At 39.5% G+C, this 19,022-nt stretch overlaps 1 protein-coding gene across 4 annotated transcripts in view; it reads right to left on the reverse strand.

The window, feature by feature from the left end:
• The window catches only part of MGMT (O-6-methylguanine-DNA methyltransferase), a 295,191-nt gene that overhangs the window by 229,145 nt on the left and 47,024 nt on the right, over positions 1-19,022 (reverse strand). For 2 of the 4 annotated variants that reach the window (XM_019556149.1, XM_019556147.1), the window contains 2 exons: positions 6,715-6,767; positions 6,297-6,436 (listed from right to left, as the gene is read on the reverse strand). In XM_019556149.1, coding sequence (XP_019411694.1) covers positions 6,297-6,436 — 140 coding nt within the window. In that variant the 5' untranslated portion in view covers positions 6,715-6,767. The remainder of the gene's footprint in view (positions 1-6,296; positions 6,437-6,714; positions 6,768-19,022) is intronic. The other 2 variants (XM_019556150.1, XM_019556148.1) reach the window with 1 other exon arrangement.

Genomic DNA, 19,022 nt, shown 5'->3' on the forward strand with positions numbered 1-19,022 from the left:
ATGAACACCTTGCTGGGGTCGTTTGACCCCAGTACTCTTTCCTGCCATGGCAGGAGGTCGGACTAGATGATCTGTTCAGGTTCCTTCCGACCCTAGAAACTATGAAACTATCAGTGAGTAGTCCTTAACGGCTAGTTGCAAGTTTCATGTGAGGTTCCCCAAGGATCTGCCCTGTATCTGGTATGGCTTAATATCTTGATTAATAATAAAATCCTTATTAATGATGGGATCAAGTTCACACTGGGCAAATTTGAGACCACCACCGAGTTGGATACTCCAGAAAGTAGGCAATTGCAGATACTCCAGAGAGTAGGCATAGGATCCAGAATGACCTGAAGAGATTGAAGAAATGTTCCACAATCAATTAGACATTATTCAGTAAGGGCAAGTGCAAAAGTCCTACAGCATAACTGCATGCACAAATACAGCCTGGGGAATAAATGGATAGGTCACAGTACCGCAAAAAAGAACCTAGGGGTTATAGTGGATCAGAAGCTGAATACAAGCCAACAGCATACTCAGTTGTATTAACAGAAGTTGTTTGCAAATCAAAGGATGTGAATCTTCTGATCTATTCAGCGATGGTGATGACCTACCTGGAGTGCTGTGTTCAGTTTTGGCCCCTGCACTTCAACAAGTATTTGGACAGTTTGGAAAGAGTCCAGGTACAGCGCAATAAAAATGACTGAGGGCCCGAGATGCAAGACTTATGAGGAAAGCTTGAAAGAACCAGAGTTATTTAGTCAGAAAAAAAAGACAGAGGAGATTTGATAACAGTCTTCAAATACCTGAAGGGCAATTACAGAGAGGATGGAAATGGGCTTTTGTCTGTGGCTGTGGAGGATAACATTAGAAGAAATAGCCTCAACTTGCAGCAGACAAAGTTTAGTTTGGAAATTAGGGGGAACTTTCCAACTACAAGGTTGATCAGGGATTGGAACAGGCTACCTAGAGAAACTATGGTATCTTTATCCTTGAAATTTATGGTTGGACAGACACTTGCCTGGGATGGTTTACTGCCTTGAGCAGGGGGCTGAACTGGATGACCTCATGTGGTCACTTCCAACCCTACTTTGCTATTATCCTTTAACCTTTTTAAAAAATACTAACCAACCAAACACAAACAAAAAGGTCACATTTCTGACCTAATCTTCCTTTACTTCTCTTATTCAAAAAATATTTTTTAAACTAGTTTAAAATATGCCACCTTACTGACCTGATTTATACTTTGTGTCACAGAGTGACTCCAAAGTGGGTATTTGCTTCGGACCACTGCAATCTTTTCTGGTCTCCACAAGTGTTCCCCAATGCCAATTCTAGAGGAAGGGGGAGCCCAGTTTCCTTCCCACTCTGTGACCTGGCCTTTTAGTCACTTTCACTCCCTGATTCTTCATCCACAACCCTGACTTGGGGAGCTAGCATCCTATTCCACTCCTGAGAGAGGGACTTGTTGGGGAGACTCAGTGCATCCCAGTTTCAAGCAGCAACCAGAGCGCTGTGGCATATATTGGGGATAAATACGGTCAAGCAGTTCTTCTGTCCCTAATCCAGCTCAGAGAGCCCAGAGTACCCCCAAGGATTGCTTTGCTGTTCTCTTTGCAGTGTCTTCAGGTCCTTAGGCCCCCAAAGCATCTCTCCTCATCTGACTCCAGACTCCCCTTAAGGGGACAACACCTCCATCCCCATTTTTACCTCATCTCATTCTGTTTTCCTCCTGAGTGTAAGGCATTTTTCCTTTGTTAATCTGTCAAAGCTATTCAAGCCTCTGTGGATGCAAGAGGTCCATCTTGTGTCCTTCCCGACATAGACAGCTCTCTTGCTTCATTGACACTAACCCAATGATGCTCAACCTTTTAGCCCTGAGGTCCAGATGATCAGTACAGGGCCAGGTGAACAGACTAGGGCCAGTCCGTAGGCGAGATTGGGTACCCTGGGACCCACCGCCCCCTCTCACCCTCTGCACACTGGAATTGGGCGCTGGGGGCTGATACCACCCCTGCTGAGCCCTGGGCACCAGGATGGTAGGCCCAATCCAACATACACAGTCTGGGACTCCCCATGGATCTGAAAATTTGGCAGCGGGGAAACAATGCCACTGCTCTCCCGCTGCCAGATTTTTGGAACCATGGGCCAAATAACACACAGTGCCACAGCCTGGATCTGGCCTGCAGGCCTGGGGTTGAGCATCCCTGCTTTAACTCATTCTTCCCCCTGTTTAAGTGAGCCAGGAGGAAACTGACTGAGGCACACAGCATTATAACAACATAAACACAGTTTACACAGAAATATTACAATAAAACCTATAGTCTGTCAAACCTTGCAAGTAAAGAAAGAAACAAAGATTTTATGTTAAAATACAATTGAGATCCCAACACTGAATTATGCATAAAAATAATAAAAATGGCACAACATCTTTTTATGGTTATATCATTTTGTCCTGCGGTTTGTGTTCAAATACCAGCATAATCTGGAATGCTTGTCAACCAATCAGAATGTGTTTTATTTTCTATTTTATATGCACAATCATAAATGAGTAGTAATGAATGCCACATTATTAATGACTCACAATGCTCAGCATGTAAGCCCATATTTTCCAATCACACACTGGCAGTTTTTTCACACCATAAGTTTACTTCAAGGCATATAATATTGTTTTCCTTTATTTTACTAAAAATCCAACAGCTGCAACCTTAATACATCGCATTTGCAAATTTGCAGGCTATATAACCAGGACTGCATGTTAAATGGTCTAGTAGCCAGGCACCCCTTGAACAATTTTCATTGTAGGAACAAGGGAATTCCTTCTGTATTACAGTACACAGAAAAAAGTTTGCTGCCTGTTTCATCCCAACTACCAAACTGAAAGTCTGCACCACCTTCTTTCTTAAGGACATTCTGTTGTAAATATTAAGCATAGGAAAATATGAGCAGTTTGTGTTAGTGTTAATGGAAATCACAACTGTAACTCCCTATTCATCACACTAGAAATTTACCTTCCGGCTCAGGAACAGGAAGATGGGAAACTTCTAAACTGACAGTCATTACATATGTAAAATGCAGCAGCAGATTGGCAGCAAAACAAACAGTTAAAAAAAAAAGTAATTTCACAGTCTCACCATGACTCTAAAGACATTTATAAGAAAAAAAAACAATCCCAGTAAAGCCAAAAAACAAGTTGGCAACAAGTTTTTATTAAAGACAGAAACGAATTGAATTAAATACTTGTAATATTTCATTTCAGGCATTTTAGGGAAAATATCAAAACTGACAATCCAATCTGCTCAAGCAAAAATTGGTATTCATCAAAACTGGAGTAAGGCAACTACATTAGCTGATTTGTCTACAAAGAATTGTACAATGCAATAACTGCATACTTTTCATCTTTATTCACTTATTCTTTAAGTTTTTAGAACAATGTTATTTTATATATACATACATACTTACATGGGCAGCAACTGTGAAGGTGCTAAAAACAGAAAACTTTCAGCATTTTGTTAAAAGCAAGCTTTGCTCTAGATGTACTTTGCTTTATATCACAATTATATTAGTACTCTCTCACCTAATTTCACTAATATACTAGTTGTGTTAATAGTAAATATTGAGAATGCACTTTTGTTTGACACACTCTCTGAAACTTTGCCTCAATTTGTTGATGAAAGCTTGAAGAATCCACTATTTTCTGCCTATGCACATACAGCATATGATATTTTCAGCTTTAATGAGTTAATTATTTCTAAACCAAATTTCTGCAGACACAAAGCACTTGTTCTCACAGACATCTATCTTAAATTTTCAATACATCCACATCAGGTTTTATCCCATACTCTATTTTAATAGCAAAAGACAGATTTTGTCCCTAAGTTTAGTCTTAAATATTAAAAAAAAAATCAAAATGGTTTATGCAATAAATAGCCATTTGACTGTTCATGTTTAAAGTTTACACTTAGGGAAACAGGAAATTTAAGCCAAAGTTATTTTGCTTTAGCTAGCCTGAAAATGCCCCTTTCCACAAAATAGGAACTGGTAATCAAAGCCGGTACTAAAAGCTAACCTTTATTTCTGTTTCACTTACAGATCATGCTCAAATGAACACTCAGAAAACTCAATTTTGCCTTTTCGTTTCTTCTTTTAATCTGTCCTTTTTGGTCTGTGTCCTTAAATTTTACTAAGAGTCATCACAGAATAGGTTGTAATCTCAGGTGATTAATTGCACAGCATTTTACAAGCTGTAAAACAGATCAAGATTCCCACAAATAAACTGTGCAACTCCACAAGCATTCTTAATAGATTTTCTAAAACTCCAAGATGTTTGACAGACTGCAAATCTTAAGTATTTATAAATTTCAAAGGTTTACTTATTTTTGTTGTAAAAAATGCTAAAACCTATATTGATTGTAACATGCAACTCTACATGAAAAAATCTTAATGACTGTGGAGTAAAATACCAATATTTACTACCACACTTGTGTTCATTATGGCTGTCTCTGACAGGGGTCCATTAAAATCAATTTTTACGTTTCTTATGTATTTTTTCCATCTAATGTTCTTGCCATTGTGTTTATTAGCCAGTTAAGAGAAACACTGGGCACTGTTTTGTTTTTATTTTATTCTGTCAAAAATAACGAGACCAGAGACTTTAACAACTATTCACTATCAACGAGTGCAAAAGATTAAATGTTACATTTCAGCAGAAACATTATAGAGAGCTTTAAAATTTTTAAATCTTTACCATCTGAAATGGAAAAGAGGAGTCCCTCTTGTTTGCAGGTAACAGTCTCTTAGACGACTTAGAATTTACTGCTCTCTATTTTTAAAAAATGCTAGTTTTAAAAATTGTCCCATATCCAAAAAGGTACTCTATTTTCAGCTTCCCTTTCAAGCTAAACCCAATATTAAAAAAAAGAAAAACAGAAATGGTTATTTTCCCATGTCACAGAAGTTTGCTCAAACTGGGATAAAATACTTACACTGATAAACATGTTTTGGGCTGTGAGTTTTTTGTGCATTAGAGTTAATCTGTTATAAATATATTTAAAACCAGAATACAATTGATGATGTTAATACTTCATTAATATTAGTATTACACAAATATGAAAGCAAACAAGTAAAACAGGATGTGGTGGGGAGGGAAGACCAACTGGAAGAATATTTTATTTCCTTCTTTGCAGGTTTTTTTTTTTTATTTCAATGAAAGTAGGAGCTGTCCCAATCACACCAGGAAGACAGAGCTCACAAATGGATGAAAGCAACCTCCAATGTTAACTGACCACAAAGCAAGAGGAAGGGCCTACGGCACAAGTCATCAAGTAAAGACCAACTGTGCTCCAGTAAACAAAAATACAAAAAGGTGAGAATTTACATAACAAGGAAATGGGAAGGGATTCAGTAGCTCTGCTAAATCCAGACCTTCCCTTACTTAAGGATTAAGGATATCAAGGTGACAAATATTGTCCATATTTGTTCAAGAAATTAAAAATAACCTCTCTACTATTATACACAGGGTACCCAGTATTTAGGTTTACCCAGAAAGTGACTTAGACACTGAACTGCTCCAGATTCCCAATTATTGCAAATATTTAAGACATAAGGTATAAACTGCTTGTGCAACTTGAATTCTGTCCCTTTGCACACAAGTTATAGTACAATACAATGTAAGACTCACTTCTGTAGCCACACTTGAATGCATGGTTGAGACTCTGATAAAACTCTCTGATAGAAATTAATATTAGCTGTAAGCATTTCACTTGTCTATAGACCAGCAACCTGAGGGGGAACCAACACATTGACACAGATTAAATAACTATTTGTGAATCAGCAATTATTTATACTTCTAATATGGGAGTATGATCTAATAAACAAAACAGCAGTCATGTATATTGTAGCCAAAACTACACAGACCTGGTACATTCTCTTTGTGAGTGAGTTTTATTAGGCCCAGGGAAGAGATCTGGCCTGTATTTCTGGATGCACAATGCCCAAAAACAGAATTTAAAATGGGTGCTAAAATAAGAAGTATGGGCATTTGACACAATAAATATTGTGTAAATATTAAATAAATATTTAAAGTAAAACTGCTTTAAAATTGTATTAAAGATGGAACAGATAGTCAAAGAAATAATCATGAATGGGACAAGAAAAAAAAAAAACCTTCACTATCTTCTTTAAAACAGAAAGCACAGTCTTTCCAAATAATACAGCTGATATAAATAAGTAGGTAAGATACTTTTTAGAACGGTTATGATATTTTGCTTTCTGCCCCACATATTTATATTAAAGATAATAGGGCATAAACTTACCCATTTGGTGGCATTGCATCTTTCTGAAGACTTAATTCATGTATACCTGTTTCACACCCAGATATTTCAATTCTTCCCATGGGGCTGTCCAGGACCGCAAGCATCATTTTACATTGAGCTTTTCCATCTTTTAAAGCCATCTGTTCACAGGAGAACAATAATTTATAAAAAATTTAAGTATACACATTTCCCCCCAGGAACCAACATCTCAAAAATCTGTAGTGTTAAACATAATTTTATTCTGAAGAATTTTAAAGAGGAAATACCAGAAAGCAGAGTAAGAATTCACAGTACTTAAACTTACTCTAATTATATGCTGTACTCCTATACTGGATTAAATGTGATCAATCTAGCCTTGCAGGAAGTCAACACAGCATCTAAATCAAACTCTTAAACTGTTAACTAATTAAACACTGACCTGCTCAGTATCACAAATAATAGCAGTTTAATGGTAGATTTGTTAGTAAACACCTAACGAAAAAGAAAACTTGTTTTGACACCAATTTAAAAGGGATTACTATGACAATAAAGCATATTTACTCCTTTATAAAGGCAATATTAGGTGAATAACAGCACATAGGAAATGGCTGTCCTGCAAAAACAAAACAAATACAACAACAAATCAATGCTTAGTCAAGGACACAATTTATTCCTACAATTACAGTCAACTTTCTACAATAGCCAATAATGCATGCTTGTAAACAGATGCCAAACCTCTCTCAATATTCTACAAGGAACAACAATAGTACCACACATTCCTTAATATTTGGTTTCACAAAAATGTTTGCAGTCAGCAGGTAGAGCTTATTTGGCTTTCCCTAGCATATTCCCTAGCACAGCATATTCTCTAGCATAGCACTCTGCAGCCCAGTGTGTCAGGCACTGTATAAATAGAGTAGGATGATTTTCAAAGAGCTTACAAACCATAGCATAAGAATGAAAAGGAATGGGACAAAACAGGAGAAGAAACAAACAACACCAGACAACTTGATAAGATCCTACACTGCCAATGAAAGAAAGGAAAATATTTATACTTATATACTTTGATGTCATATGCATCTGCCATTTGCAGCACACTTATCTGCATATATGGGCAGATTTCGTCCTACCCCATGTGAGGATATAAAAGTGTGCTGTCATAATCTGCCATGATCTGTAAATGACACCCTTGAATGCTGCAGAGAAAGTCTTGACAAGCTCTTCTGCTCAATCAGAGTCCCAAAACTCTGATATAGAGTCTTGTCTCCTTTGAGCTTCCCAACCTACCAGAGGCATCTGTCACAATGGTTCTGGTGTAAGGAGAAAAAAGGGCATTCCTTTGCACATGTTGGACAAAATCATCCACTATTTAAGGAAGCCAGGACAAGGGGCCTTCACCCTTACAGGAAGATATCCTGGAGAATACAGTTTGCAGCCATCAGATCCTAAAAGCCCTTGGAGTCATCTACTGGTTGGTGAAAGTCAGAATAACAGGTGGAGTTGCAGATACTCTGAAGAGTTGAATGATTAAAAATGACCTTGGATAAACTGGAGAAATGATCCCACCCCAAAAATCAATAGTATGCATATTGACAGTATGCATAATTGAAAGGTGTGGACAAAGAGATCAGCAGAGTACAAAGATTATTAGAGGCCTAGAAAATATGAGTTGTGAGGAAAGATTGAATGAACTAGCATTATTTAGTCTGGAGAAGAAGAGACTGAGGTGGGATTTAATAACAACCTTCAAATACCTGAAAGGTGGCTATAAAGAGGACAATGGTAATAAGACTATTATATCATCTTTGTATCAAGGGACTGCTGCTGACAAGCTCTCTTTGGCGGCCGTGGCGGAACAAGGAATACTGTTCTTAAAACTGCTGCAAGGGAAATTTAGGTTGAACACTAGGAAGAACTGTGAGACAGGCTACCCAGAGAGGTGGTGGAATCTCTATCTCTGGATGTTTTTAACAGCAGTTTAGACAAAAACTTTTCTGGAATAGTTTAAACAGAATGGTTTAAACTATATTAAGGAATGTTAATGTAGTATCATTGGTCCTTGTAGAATATTTGGAAAAAAATAGCATCTGTTTACAAGTATAATTTATTTTCCATTGTAGAAAGTTGACTATAATGGTAGGAATAAACTGAGTTATGGCTGGACCTCCTGACCTCTTGATGCCTCTTCCAGCCCTACTTTTCTATGAACTGTCTGAGGAAAAGGGCAACAAGGAATACCTTATTTTCTTATATACACACACAATCACAAAAAGAACATGCACCTTGTTTTTGGAAGTCACAATGTAGGAGGAAGGAAAAAAAAAAAAAGATTTGTCCAGAATTATGGCCAACTGTGCAACACACTAAGTCCACCTGGAAACAGCGTCCAGGAAATGTGGCATGAGGCTGGCAATTCAGGCCGACCTGGACAGGCTTGCAAGGTGGGTGGATCAAAACCCAATGACCTTCAACATAGAGAGATGCAAGGTGCTCCACCTTGGGAGAAAGAACTCACATCATACTTATAGGCTTGGCAGTGCTTCACTCACTAGCACTACAACCAAAAGAGATTTGGAGGTCATGATTGATCACAAGATGAACATGAGCCACCAATGTGATGTCGCATGATTAGAGGTCAAGAGGGCAGGCTTTATGAAGAGAGGCTGAGAGCCATGGGACTCTTCAGCCTGGAGAAGAGAAGGCTCGGGGTGACTTGGTGGCAGTCTGTAAGTACAGTCATCAGGAACTGGGAGAACGTCTGTTCACCAGGGCACCCCAAGGGAAGACAAGGTCTAACAGTCACAAACTGCTAGAAGACAATTTTAGACTAGACATAAGGAAAAACTGCTTTACTGTCTGAGTCTCAAAAGCTTGGAATAGACTCCCCCTAGAAGTGGTGCAAGCACCTACTCTGGATGTGTTCAAGAAATGTTTGGATGCTTACTTTGCTGGGGTCATCTGACCCCAGCTGACTTCCTACCCTTTGGGCAGGGGTCTGGACACAACGATCTCACAAGGTCCCTTCCAGCCCTAATGTCTATGAAATCTATGAGAAATGCATGCCACTCTTTATCCCCTCAGCCCAGGATACACGGAGTGGCTGGGGTACCATGTACCTATATACACTGGTGAGGAAGAAAGCTTCCAAGACAGCTCATGAGATTTCTGCACGCCCACAATGAAAATGCACATATGAACAAATTACTTGATGGAGATATTACCTCCTGTTGTTAATTTCAGGTATTGTCGTTTTCAAGTTTTGAGCTAATTATAAGTGTTAGATATTTTTTCCTGTTAATTAAAGCTGTACCAAGGAGACCGTGCCAAGATTTTGACAAAACTGATGACAGCCTTAGCCCTCTACCAGTTGTGCTGGTAAAGGTCTGATTGGCTGTGATGTGCAATCCATGCAATCGTGCTTCCTGCCATGCTGCACATATATGGCAGAAGGCATGATTATGGGATCACATATCACATCCCATCACACCTTACTGCCAGGCTCCCCCTGCACTAGCAAGTAGCAAGCTCCATCAGTTGACCTGGACTCAGTTGTAGGGATGCACCCTCAGTTGTAGGGATGCACAGATCCACTGTGGGCTCCCGCCAACATGGGCTCTTGGGTGCATCCCTGTGGCTGACAACTCACGTCAGCTGCAGGATCCCAGCTCTGGAGGTGCATGGTGTGTCCACACAGCTGGGAACCTGGGTCAACTGATGGGGCTACCAGCCACATATTCAATTAATGGCACAGTAAGAACCTGCCACAAAGTTATTATACATTTTTGGAGTAGCTTTGCAGCTTATTCCTTGTTTTATCATGCCATTAAGTTGTCCCCCAACCATACATACAATCAATTAAGACCTGATTAACTGGTTAATTGTGTCTTAAGTGTAAGGATGTGGTAGAGTCCCTACATAGTGAAAAGGAAAATGATCAAGGAGGAACTATTATCTTCTAGAGCAAAGAGTCAGAATGCAAACCAGCCAGCCAAGGGAGAGAGTTGTTCTCTCTTTTCCAACTATTTGAAGGATAAAGATAAATTGTTTATCACTGCCCTATAGTGAACAACACAATTAATAAGGCAACAAAATTTAAGCAAATGAACTCAGAATGATGTCAGGCAAACATCTTAAAAAGTCAATTTTACTAACTTGTGGAATAGCCTTCCAAGGAAAAATGATGAAAATCCCATTGCCTGATTAGTTTAAACTTTGACATGAAAAGGCAATTATTTTATAGCACCTAACCTGTACTAAGTAACACAAAAAAAAGTCCTGTACAAGCAGAAAGATTAGATTTACAAATAAGTGCTTACATTTCTGATTTCAATTATAACACGTTTCTTAGTATAATGCAATTAACCTGTAACTATTTTTTTCCTAATCTTGTTAGTCTGTTGCCAGATTTGTAAAGACTACCCACATAGCAGGTTGTCTCTCTCAGCTTGGAAAAACCTCACTCCTGTCCAAAAACACTGCACTCAAATTTAATGAATAAGAAGATATCAGTCTACCAACAGTTACAGTTATGCAGCTAGATAGCACCTACCAATTAAAACTGTAGAAAGAAAATGAATCTGGGAAATAAATCCTTCACACTTTGCCTTTTACCATATTAGTAACAACTAGTTTGCAACCAAGCTATAGTTTGCATAACTGAATTTCATAGTGATTACACAAAAGCCAACATTTTGAACATTTAAATGATTAAATAGATGTGTGGCATACCCTTAAGGGTTTTACTCTTGGCTTCATGCTTTCTGACACTAAGGAAGCCAATGCAGTATGTCCAGCATATGATGGCATCTTTATTCATGTAATGATCCACTGCCTGGCGGAAAGGCAGATCCTGATCAAGCATAGCTTCCCTGCAAGATCACACAAGCTGAATCTAGCATGATTTTACCTGAAGCTAGATTTTACTTGGATTTTCATAGCCATTTGGAGATCAATTGAAAATTTAAATTTCCTTTATTGCCCCTTTTAAACAAGAGCAGGTATTTAAATGATAATGCTGTGAATTAACTTGTACTGATGCTCTCTTGTAACAACAGCAAGAACAATGCTAGGACTTCGCTCTGCTACAGCATTAGTAGCATATCCATTGTCTAAAAAGTTGACAAATTATTTGATTTTTCTTTTTTCCTCTCCCACTTTTGTAACGCTTTCTCTTCAATGAAAACATAAAATTGAGATTCAACTGAGAATCCTGAGAAAACAGGATTCAAGCTTTCCCTTCTCTTCCTATTACTACCAGTTAGAATATTTCATTTCTGTGCACCAGCTGATGTGTCAATGGCTCTTCTCCTCCTCATTTGTTTTAATAATAAACTTTGAAAAAGGCTTTTATGTAACTAAATGTACAAAGTTGAAAATAGTAAAATACATATTATAAAACAAATAAGCAAGGTTGCATGTTTTAAATGTAAAGTTCACTGACGTCTTAATTTTAAGTAATACCTATCTGATGAGAAATTCCGTCTTTGGACAAATTAAAATTATCAAAAAGTCTGTATCAGAATGAATGCCTTTGTCATAAAAAGACACACATTAACATAAAAAAACTGCTTTAAATAGTTGGGGGGGAGGTAAGTTGTGTTTGGCATACTAAATATTATTAAAAGTAACATAACAGAAATTATGTAGTACCTACCTCCTTGCCCCAATATGGGATGTTCTACACTGGACTGAATTAATGGACTCATTTCATTCAATACATATCTGTCAAACATTTTCAAGGGTTGTAAAGGTTACAAAAACCAGAAAGGGCTAGAGCCAATGCAAATAATATGGCAGAACTGTCCAAGCAGTGATCTGTTTGCAGTGGAACAAATCATAGAGCCAAGAACCATTTTTCCCTCTTCAATGTACTATTCCCTCAAACTCTTCCTCCACTCATTCAATCACCCCACCATGAAGCAACATGGTCCAATGCCCTGCTCAAAGTAGGACCATCCCAACTAGATCATACCAGCCAAAGCTTTGTCTAGTTGAGGCTTAAAAACCTCCAAGGATGGAGATTGCACCACCTGTTTGGGTAACCTGTTCCAGTGTTTTCCTACCCTCCTAGTGAGAAAATTCTGTCTGATATCTAACCTAAACTTCCCTTGCTGCAACTTGAGACCATTGCTCCTTGTTCTGTCATCTGCCACTGCTGAGCACAGTCTAGCTCCATCCTCTTCAGAACCACCCTTCAGGTAGTCAATCAAAGGTTGCTATCAAAGCCCCTCTCTCAGCCTTCTCTTCTGCAGACTAAATAAACCCAGTTCCCTCAGCCTCTCCTCAGAAGTCATGTGCCCCAGCCCCATCACCATTTTTGCAGCACCATTCAAGCAACCCCACCATGAAGCACCCCACAGCAGCAACAGCAAATATTTTTATCTTCCCCTTCATACAACAAATTATTTCTTTTTCTAGTGCCCTCCCACTCCAACCATGTAGGCTGACATGGTGAGACACAGGTCCTGCACCTATGAAACAGAGGGCTTTAGCTGTTAAGTGTTACACTTTAAGACATGATTAACTGGTTAATCATGCCTTAAGTACTGACCAAGATACACATTCATTCAATTAATGACACGATAGAACCAGAAATAAGCAACAAAGTTAGTACACATATTTTGTGTAATTTGTAAAATACTGATTGTTATCAAGCCTTTAAATGAACATGTGGAGTTCCCAGGGTCTGGGAGCACTGATCAGTTTATTAGGGGTCTCAGCTGGGGGAGCACAGTGAGCTCCCCAGGCTGGGAGCGCCAATCAACTGATGTTGCTCCCAGCCACAGGAGTGCCATTCACAACCCCAGCTGTAAGTCCCAGGAGCAACTGGAGCTTCCAGCTGCAGAGGCATACCATGTGCCCCCAGAGCTAGGAGCTGATGAGGCTCCGAGCCACAGGAGTCAAGACTTCCAGTGCAGGGTGTGCCTGGGAGGTCTACCCCTGCACTGTTAACATGACATGATGGGATCTGATGCTCAGTCCCACAACTGCACCCCTTGGCATACATGCGTGTCCTGGCAGGAGGTGCAATTGTTGGGACTTTACATTGAATCCCATCGTGCCTTCTTTTTAATGTCTGTCATTTGGAAAAAAAGCAGGTAACTGAAGAAGTCTTGAATATCATTATTTTAAAACAGCATACCCAGTGGCATACTGTGAATTACAAAGGGTAAAAACAAGAGTTAAATCTGTTTGTATAAATACTGAATACATTTTTCAAAACATCAGAAATATGTATTTAAGATTCAACCTAATATAAAAATGTAAGTTACAAGACAAATCTTGTGTCGAAATGTTTGTCATCCTAGCAACAAAATGAAAACCTGACATATATAGCAAACTAGAAAGACAGACATGAACCCTTCTGGGGGGGCAGGGAGGCAAAAGGGAGTGAAAGCTATAAGACGTCAGAATGACACTGGCCAATACCAGGATAAAAATAATATGTGAAAAGTACATGTTCTGGTCATTTTGGGTTTGTTTGGCACCTTGTTTTTATGACACTCCTGAAATGACACTTATTACCGACCACGATATTCAGGTACCACACATTTATTCCTAAATACTGTCAACCGTATACTACCCACAACATAAAACAGGTTAATTTTTCAGCTACCAGCTAGACATACTGTACTGTAGAGTGACAGTTTGTCATGAAGCAGTAAGGATGGTGGCAGTATGGTGTGGAGCACAAAATGTCAATTTTTAAACAGTTATGTCTTGGCAAGCATCAGTTTAAAATCTGTCATGCCAACACAGAATCTCACTCTCTATAGTCCATTAAAGTTAGGTTAATTCAGCCATCATTTAGTGAATTTGCAATGTGTTGAAGTGAGCAATTCTATGCCCCAATTCCATAACACATCAGTTTCAACAGAAATGCATCTTAACAATTAAGTTTAAGGAATATTTTAGCCGTTTTCTGTAAAACTGGAAATACATAATATGAATACCCAAAAAGGAAAACATACTTTCCATATTACCCATTGCTGGAATCAAGTCAGAACTTTCAAGCTAAGCCTGACGCGGCAGCTAAGTATGTGGATGACAAAGCATAACTGCCAAAGCAAGTTATACACTGGGTGGCCAACTGGCAGCACATGCCTCAGAAGTGGCACAGGAAACCTTTGTGTGTGGTACATGGCAGATCAGGGAGGGAACAGACAGCACAGCAGCAGACAGAGTGGCAGATTAGGCAGGGAGTGCAAGGGAAGAAGCAGAAAGCAGAGCAGCAGATTGGGCAGGAAGCTCAGGACAAGAAGCAGAAAGCAGATCAACCAATTGGGCAGAGCAAGGGTATTGAAAAGGCACTCAAAGAGGGTGTGAGTCTAATTTGTGGTACTTATGCAAAATGGTTGTTTCCAGTGTGCTGAGCAATTAAACGGATAGCCTACTTCACTCTCATAGAATAGAATCCTAAAAAAATTAGGGACCTTAGGAAGTCATGTAGTCCAATGCCCTGGTCAAAGCAGGACCACCCCAACTAGATCATACCAGCCAAAGCTTTGTCTAGTTGAGGCTTAAAAACCTCCAAGGATGGAGACTGCACCACCTGTTTGGGTAACCTGTTCCAGTGTTTTCCTACCCTCCTAGTGAGAAAATTCTGTCTGATATCTAACCTAAACTTCCCTTGCTGCAACTTGAGACCATTGCTTCTTGTTCTGTCATCTGCCACCACTGAGCACAGTCTAGCTCCATCCTCTTCAGAACCATCATTCAGGTAGTCAATCAAAGGTTGCTATCAAAGCCCCTCTCTCAGCCTTCTCTTCTGCAGACTAAATAAACCCAGTTCCCTCAGCCTCTCCTCAGAGTCATGTGCCCCAGCCCCAACACCATTTTTGCTGCCATCTGCTGGACTCTCTCCAACTTGTCCACATCCTTTTTGTAGTGGGGGGACCCAAAACTGAACACAGTACTCCAGATGTGGCCTACTGGCAACACACATACCCATGCAGCGCAGTACGCTGTTAGCTTTCTTGGCAACAATAGCACACTGCTGGCTCATATTCAACTTATTGCTCACTGTAACCCTCAGGTCCTTTTCTGAAGAGCTGCTGCCCAGTCAGTCAGCCCCCAGCCTGTACCAGTGCATGGGATTGTTCCATTCCATGTGCAGGACTTTGAACCTGTCCTTACTGAACCTCATGAGATTCCTTTCGGCCCAATCCTCCAATTTGTTTAGGTCACTCTGAATCCTAGCTCTGCTCTCCACCGTATCTACTACTTCCCCAGCTTGGTGCCATCTACAAAGTTGCTGAGGGTGCACTTTATATTTATGCCATCTTCTAGGTTGTTGATTAATATATTAAATAAAAACTGGACCCAGGACAAATCCCTAGGGCACTCCACTTGATACTGGCTGCCAACTATACATCAAGCCATTGATTACTACACTCTGAGCCTGATACTCCAGCCAGTTTTCTATCTATTCATCCAGCCCATATTTCCTTAGCTTGCTTGAGAGAATGTTGTGGGAGACCATATCAAAAGCCTTGCTAAAATCAAGGTATACCACATCCACCGGTCTTACCACATCCACAGAGTCAGTCTTATTGTCACAGAAGGGAATCAGGTTGGTCAGGCATGATTTGCCCTTGGTGAATCCATGCTGTCTGTTCCTAATTACCTTCTTCTCCAAGTGTTCTGAAATGGTTTCCTTGAGGATCTGCTCCATGATTTTTCCAGGGACTGAGGTGAGGCTGACTGGTCTGTAGTTCCCTAGATCCTCCTTTTCCCCTTTCTTAAATATGGGCACTATTTTTGCCCTTACCTAATGATTTGGAACCTCTCCTGATAGCCATGAGATCTCAAAGATGATGGCCAGTGGCTCTGCAATAGCATCAGCCAACTTCTACCTCGTGTCCATCCCATCTGGCCACATGGATTTGTACATGTTCACCTTTTCTAAATAGTTGCTAACCTGTTCTTGCACCACTGACAGCTCCTCACCTCCTCCCCAAACTCTGCTTCCTGGTGCAGTATTCTGGGAGCTGATCTTGCCTGTTAAGAGTGAGGTGAAAAGGGCATTGAGTACTTCAGCCTTTTCTGCATCCTGTCACAAGGTTGCCTCCCCTAGTCAGTAAGGGATCCAGAGTTCCCTGACCCTCCTCTTGCTACTGACATACTTATAGAAACCCTTGTTATTCTTCACATCCTTTGCTAGCTGCAAGTCCAATTGCGCTTGGGCCTTCCCGACTTCATCCCTGAGTGCTCAAGCAATGCTCTTATACTCCTCTGTAGTTGTTTGTTCAAGTTTCCGCTTCTTATAAGCTTTCTATTTGTGATTTAGTTTACTGAAGAGTTCCCTACTAAGCCAAGCTGGTCCTCTGCCATACTTGCGAGTCTTACTACACATCAGGATGGTTTGCTCCTGCACTCTGAGTAAAGCTTCTTAAAATATAGGCAGCTTCCTGGACTTCTCTCCCCCACAGACTGGCTTCCCAGGGGATCCTCCCCATCAGTTCCCTGAGCAAGTCTCAGCTACTTCTAAACTAATGTACAAGTACAGCATTACAGGAGACTGCTAATAAATGTTTAGTCTTTTATGCTTTAGTCTTTAAGCATAAAAAAGAAGCTAGAGCCAACTGTCAATGTTTATAATTACATTCTATCAACCTAAAATTCTTCCTACAATTTTCCATGACTTCTTGTGCTGTTACACTTAAATTCCTGCCCTAAAACACTATCTATTGTCATGTAGTGGTAAGGGATAAATTGCTGGATAGGATAGTTTCCTAGTGTATGTGCTCTGAGATCTTTAGAAGCAAAATAACAACAGAGCCATAGCCCTCACTACTACTAGGCCAGTGGCTTTCTACACGGAGATGCTTACAGCATTTTAGTTAGAAGACAAAAAGAAAAACAACTTTTAGAATGTTATTTGCCAGTCTTTTCTCCTCTCAGTGTTAAATCAGACACTGTTGCAGCATGAGGTGCACACTCCCATCTACCAGGAAGTGTATAAAGCAGGCAAAGTGTCACTCAGCTATCACCTAGAATGGTGTTCCTCAACCAGCATGCCACAGAACCCTGGAGTACCTTGAGATCCTTTCAAGGGTGCACCAGGGTGCCATACAATGTTTGCACTGTTCACACATGATTTGCAAGATAAACCCAGAGATTTCAAATAGGAAATCATAGTGTAAAAAACATTCTGACCTGTTGGGGTCTTTAAGTTCACTTCAACAGAAATATTGCTCTACTGCTTTTCCGTAGACAAGAAGTAAAGGAAAACTAAGAACAGGCATTTTCTGAGAGGTGCCTCAATTCTAACAAGAGATACCTTGAGCCTAATGAGATGTGCCTTAATCAAAAAAGGTTGAAAACTGCTGATCTAGAAACAGATAATACAGCAGAGCACTGTCAAAAAATCAGCTGAGAATCATCACCTACTGAATCTTCCTGCTGTGTAAATGCAGCAATTAGGCACCATTTTTACCTTTGAAAACCTCCCACTGACAAAGATTCATGAATTTTTTTCTAGAAAAGCTTTTCTAGAAATGCTAAGAAATTTCAAAAAGCTTCAGGTGATCTTGGCATCTTCTCTAGGAATTCAAGCATTTTATCCACCAAATTAGTTGTGGTGATACTGTCAGTTTGTACTGTACCACACTGTGTTTGTAAAATTCCTAGTCACCAGGGACAAGATTTGTTGAGAAATATTAAATGAGTATTTACTGTAGAGGGAAAATTTTATATTAATCTTAACTAATTTTTGGCATAGATTCCTTTTTTGGGGGGGCAGGGGAATATTTAATAATGTCAAGAACACGTGTTGAGGTAAACTGTTCTCTTCAAATAAGAAAAATGGCCAATGGCGATCAAGAAAACAAGAGTTTAATTTAATATAGAATTTGGGAACTTTCAGGAACTAACCTGAAAAGTCAGGGAATTTAAACTGGGATAGCAAGCTTTGGTTTACAGAATTTTTTCTATGAACTTGTTTTCTTTTAAAATATAAATAATTTCTAATTAAAGTGTGAGATGCATAAACATTCAAGAATAAAAGAGAAACAACCAGAAATGCACATATTAGGGAAACTGTAATCTAATTGCTGGACCACAACAGAACTAGATCTTTAAGTCACAGAACATCTCCTGATGTTCTTAGGAAGTACTGCTGTTTATTTGACCTTTTCCCAACTTCACTCCCTCTCTGCAAGAAGGTAACAGGTATGAGATCCTCCATAGGCTCAGTATCTCAATTTTAAAAAACCTTATTCCTGGTAAAAAGAGGAATATTAATTGTGATCAACTGCATACAGAACTCAATATTTTTATTCTATACACTTAAGATATCATTAAGATTTTTCTTATATTAATAGACCTGTCTTCTGCTGCAATATAGAGGGCTGTGAAAAATGTGAGGGCTGAATGCAAAAATGTCAAGGTAAGCTGGTAAACTTTTATAGAAAAAAAAATATTTGACCATTATAGCCCTTCTCCCTCCTACCCACTTGCCCTTCCAAAAAAACCCAAAACAAAACAAAAAACACACTACAAACTGTTCTCCAATCCGCAAGGCCAAATAAACATATAGGGCATGTCCACACATGCAGGCATCCATGCTTGCAGCAGCTCAAATAGCAGTGGAACAAATTTGTGCTGAAGATTAATGCCTCAGTATATGCGCCTGAACATGCACTTTCGTATGGGGCAAATTGTACCACTTGGGGCAAACTGACCCTTTCATCAGGCACTGCTGTCATGTCTTCTGGTGCCTCCACTCTGCTGTCTAGACAGCTATCA

Source organism: Crocodylus porosus, unplaced genomic scaffold (assembly GCF_001723895.1).
Source record: "Crocodylus porosus isolate Cpor-Errol unplaced genomic scaffold, CroPor_comp1, whole genome shotgun sequence".
In the NCBI taxonomy this organism is placed as follows: Eukaryota; Metazoa; Chordata; order Crocodylia; family Crocodylidae; genus Crocodylus; species Crocodylus porosus.